The 2,944-nt window shown below is 35.1% G+C and overlaps 1 protein-coding gene across 1 annotated transcript; it reads left to right on the forward strand.

Annotated features, from left to right (window-relative positions):
• The first annotated feature begins 218 nt into the window (after positions 1-218).
• Positions 219-1,843, forward strand: LOC133196981 (sericin-1-like). The gene is made up of 2 exons (XM_061332823.1): positions 219-366; positions 1,374-1,843. Exons 1-2 carry the CDS (start codon positions 219-221, stop codon positions 1,841-1,843), a joined length of 618 nt encoding a protein of 205 aa, XP_061188807.1.
• The last annotated feature ends 1,101 nt before the right edge of the window (positions 1,844-2,944 follow it).

The raw sequence follows: 2,944 nt of genomic DNA on the forward strand, positions 1-2,944 counted from the left end.
TATGTACTGTCTTTGGAAGCAACTAGGAGGTATGTTTGGAAGAGAGAGAGAGAGAGAGAGAGAGAGAGAGAGAGAGAGAGAGAGCTTTATGTCTTGCAATGATTCTGATTTCCCGTTAGTAAATAAAAAAACTTCATTTTATTGCCAACAAATCATTTTTTTCTTTAGGTATATTATCACTTTAATGTGCCTTTTCATTCTCTCAGCTGTGTTACACCATGAAGACCTGGCTGATAGCAACTCTGGTTATCTGTGGATTGCCACCTATCTTGGGGTACTTTGTCAGCAATAGGGATATTAGGAAATATAATTCACTGAAAACGAAATTCGATGGACTTACTGATGAGGCGTTAAATTTACTTAAAGGTAATATAAGATGAACTAAAAGCTACGATAGAAGTAACCTATTCAACTTTGATTTGATTTAGTCTTTTTATCAAAATAATGGTAAATGGAAATGAACTATTTGCTGTTAAAGATTTGCTGAAAAAAATAATTTGAAGGTTAAAGTTTTAAAGGATTAAAAAATGTTTATATCCAATTATTCACCTGCTTAAATCGATTATTGTTTATTTGTTTGTTTAACGTCCCTTCGAGAATTTTTCATTCTTATTGAGACGCCACCACTTGTCGGTGGAGGACTGTACTCAGCACTTACGGCCTTAGAGCAGTGAGGGATCTTTTTCGTGCCAGCACCTATTGCGACACGGGACTTTGGTTCATACAGTCTCATCCGAAGGACCTGTCTCCATGTCCCGCAATGGGATTGGAACTCCTTACTCCGCGACTCTAGTGCGACATATTGTAAATTTAATTTCAAGTCAATTCTAAAATTCGGATTACAAGAATATTCAACGACAATAATTATCCTGATTTCATTCATAATAGAAATGTAATATCAAATAATTCAATTAAGTCTTTTGATAAATATATAATGAATAATTTTCTCTATCCTGATTGTTTGAATTCCCCTTTTTCTGAAGAGTAATGCTCATCTTACCATTATTATAATGTGTTATCGTAAATTCCAATAAAGAATTGATAGGGCCTGTCACCTATATAGGTACTGACATTTAAAAACGATTTGTTTTATTTGTGTGAATGTGAATGCACTTGGAAATAGTTTTCAAATTTACTATGTTTATAGGATGAAACTTTTTTTTTTTTAATTTTTACATGGTCAATATAAATACTTATCTATCTTTAAAGAACAAGATTTATTTTTACTTTGAATTCTTTTTCTTGTTCAGTTATCATAAGAAACTCATAAATGTCAATCGTTGTGTTATAAAGCAAAAAGCTTAATATATATTTAAATTTCTATACAAATTAGGCACATTGCAAGGAATTACATTAAGGTATATTTTATGCAGGTCTAAAGGGTGAACAAGGCGAAGCAGGACAAAAAGGTATAAAGGGAGACCAAGGCTCTGTAGGTGACAACGGGGCCCAGGGCTCTGCTGGGGCTAACGGGGAAAAAGGATTTAAAGGAGACCAGGGTGATACAGGGAGTAAAGGAAATAAAGGGGAAACAGGAACAACAGGAAGCAAAGGGGGAAAGGGGGACCAAGGACAGGCTGGGGAAACCGGTAGTGGAGGTACCCAAGGTAGCAAAGGTCAAAAAGGGGAGCCAGCAGCCAAAGGAGCTAAAGGCGAGGCGGGAAGCAAAGGAGATCAGGGAGCAACAGGAAGTGCAGGGGCTGCTGGAGCTAAGGGGAGCAAGGGGGAACCAGGGACACTGAAGGGCCAAAAGGGCGAGAAGGGTGTAAAAGGCGATCAAAACGTCAAAGGAAGCATGGGTGACATTGGAGAAAAGGGACAGAAGGGGGAACCGAGAAGTTAGAAATTTTGTTTAAAATTAATTTTCAAAATATATATGTATTTCATTACAGATTATCTTTCTGTAGAAAAAGAGGGACAAATAAAACAATTAAAGTTTTATCGTCATTAATGATTTTTTTTCCCTTGAAAATATTTGAATTAAAACGAAATAACTATACTGTGAGACTTGTGACGTTTGAGGCTTTGGCTTTATGTGATCTAAGTAACTTTATGTTTCAAACTTGTTGTTCTGAAATTTGTACACTGTTCCAAATGTTTGTCAAAGCGTTCAAAGCTAAGAATATTCCTCTTTGTTATAGATTTACTTATGCTTTCACTGACTAATGTATGTTTAATAGGGAATTAATTCTGGAACAAACGTAATAATAAAAATTAACAACAAATAGATTCTTTTTTCAATTTTGCCTCACCAGAGATGAGAATTTCCTGAAAAGTGACATTCGCAGAGACCTGGTCAAATCGAAAAAAATGTGGTTGCATTTTTCTTGTTAACCAACAATTGCGCAATACAAATTATAAACCCTTCAGAATTCGTTAGAAACAAAGTTTCTTCTGGTATAAAACTCTGAAGCTGCTTAACATCAATCGATCACATGTCCAAACATCTAACGTCAAATTTCAGTCATCTATCTATATTTCAGGAAATTTACACACGATCATTTCCTTTTCTCTTTGAACCCGGGCTTCCCGATCACAAAGCGAACGTCCTACCAGTAAACTACCGTGACAACTCTTATTTCTTTGATATTTCATCTTTGTTGCTAATTTTATTACACACAGTACATAAAATCCGGATAACATGATATACTGTACCATTTCTCACACAATGTACACAGGACGCACTGGCGAATCATTGATAGAATAAGTCATGACACAATTTATTTTACACGACATCAGTTACTTTGTAATCAGAAGAATGCCTTTTTAAAAGACTAATTTTTTTTGGTCTAAATTTAGTTAATAGAGGGAAAAATCTCTCTGGGTACACTCGAGAATCAGAAATGTTTTACAAAAGTTATATAAGGGGAAAAAATCATAACTGTGTTTAAGTAGTAGTTACCCAGTATGATATTGTTCGTTATGTGCAGATACCCAGTGGGAT

This window comes from Saccostrea echinata, unplaced genomic scaffold (assembly GCF_033153115.1).
Source record: "Saccostrea echinata isolate AGI-Se365-2 ecotype Australia unplaced genomic scaffold, CSIRO_AGI_Sech_v1 ptg000030l, whole genome shotgun sequence".
NCBI classification, from domain to species: domain Eukaryota; kingdom Metazoa; phylum Mollusca; class Bivalvia; order Ostreida; family Ostreidae; genus Saccostrea; species Saccostrea echinata.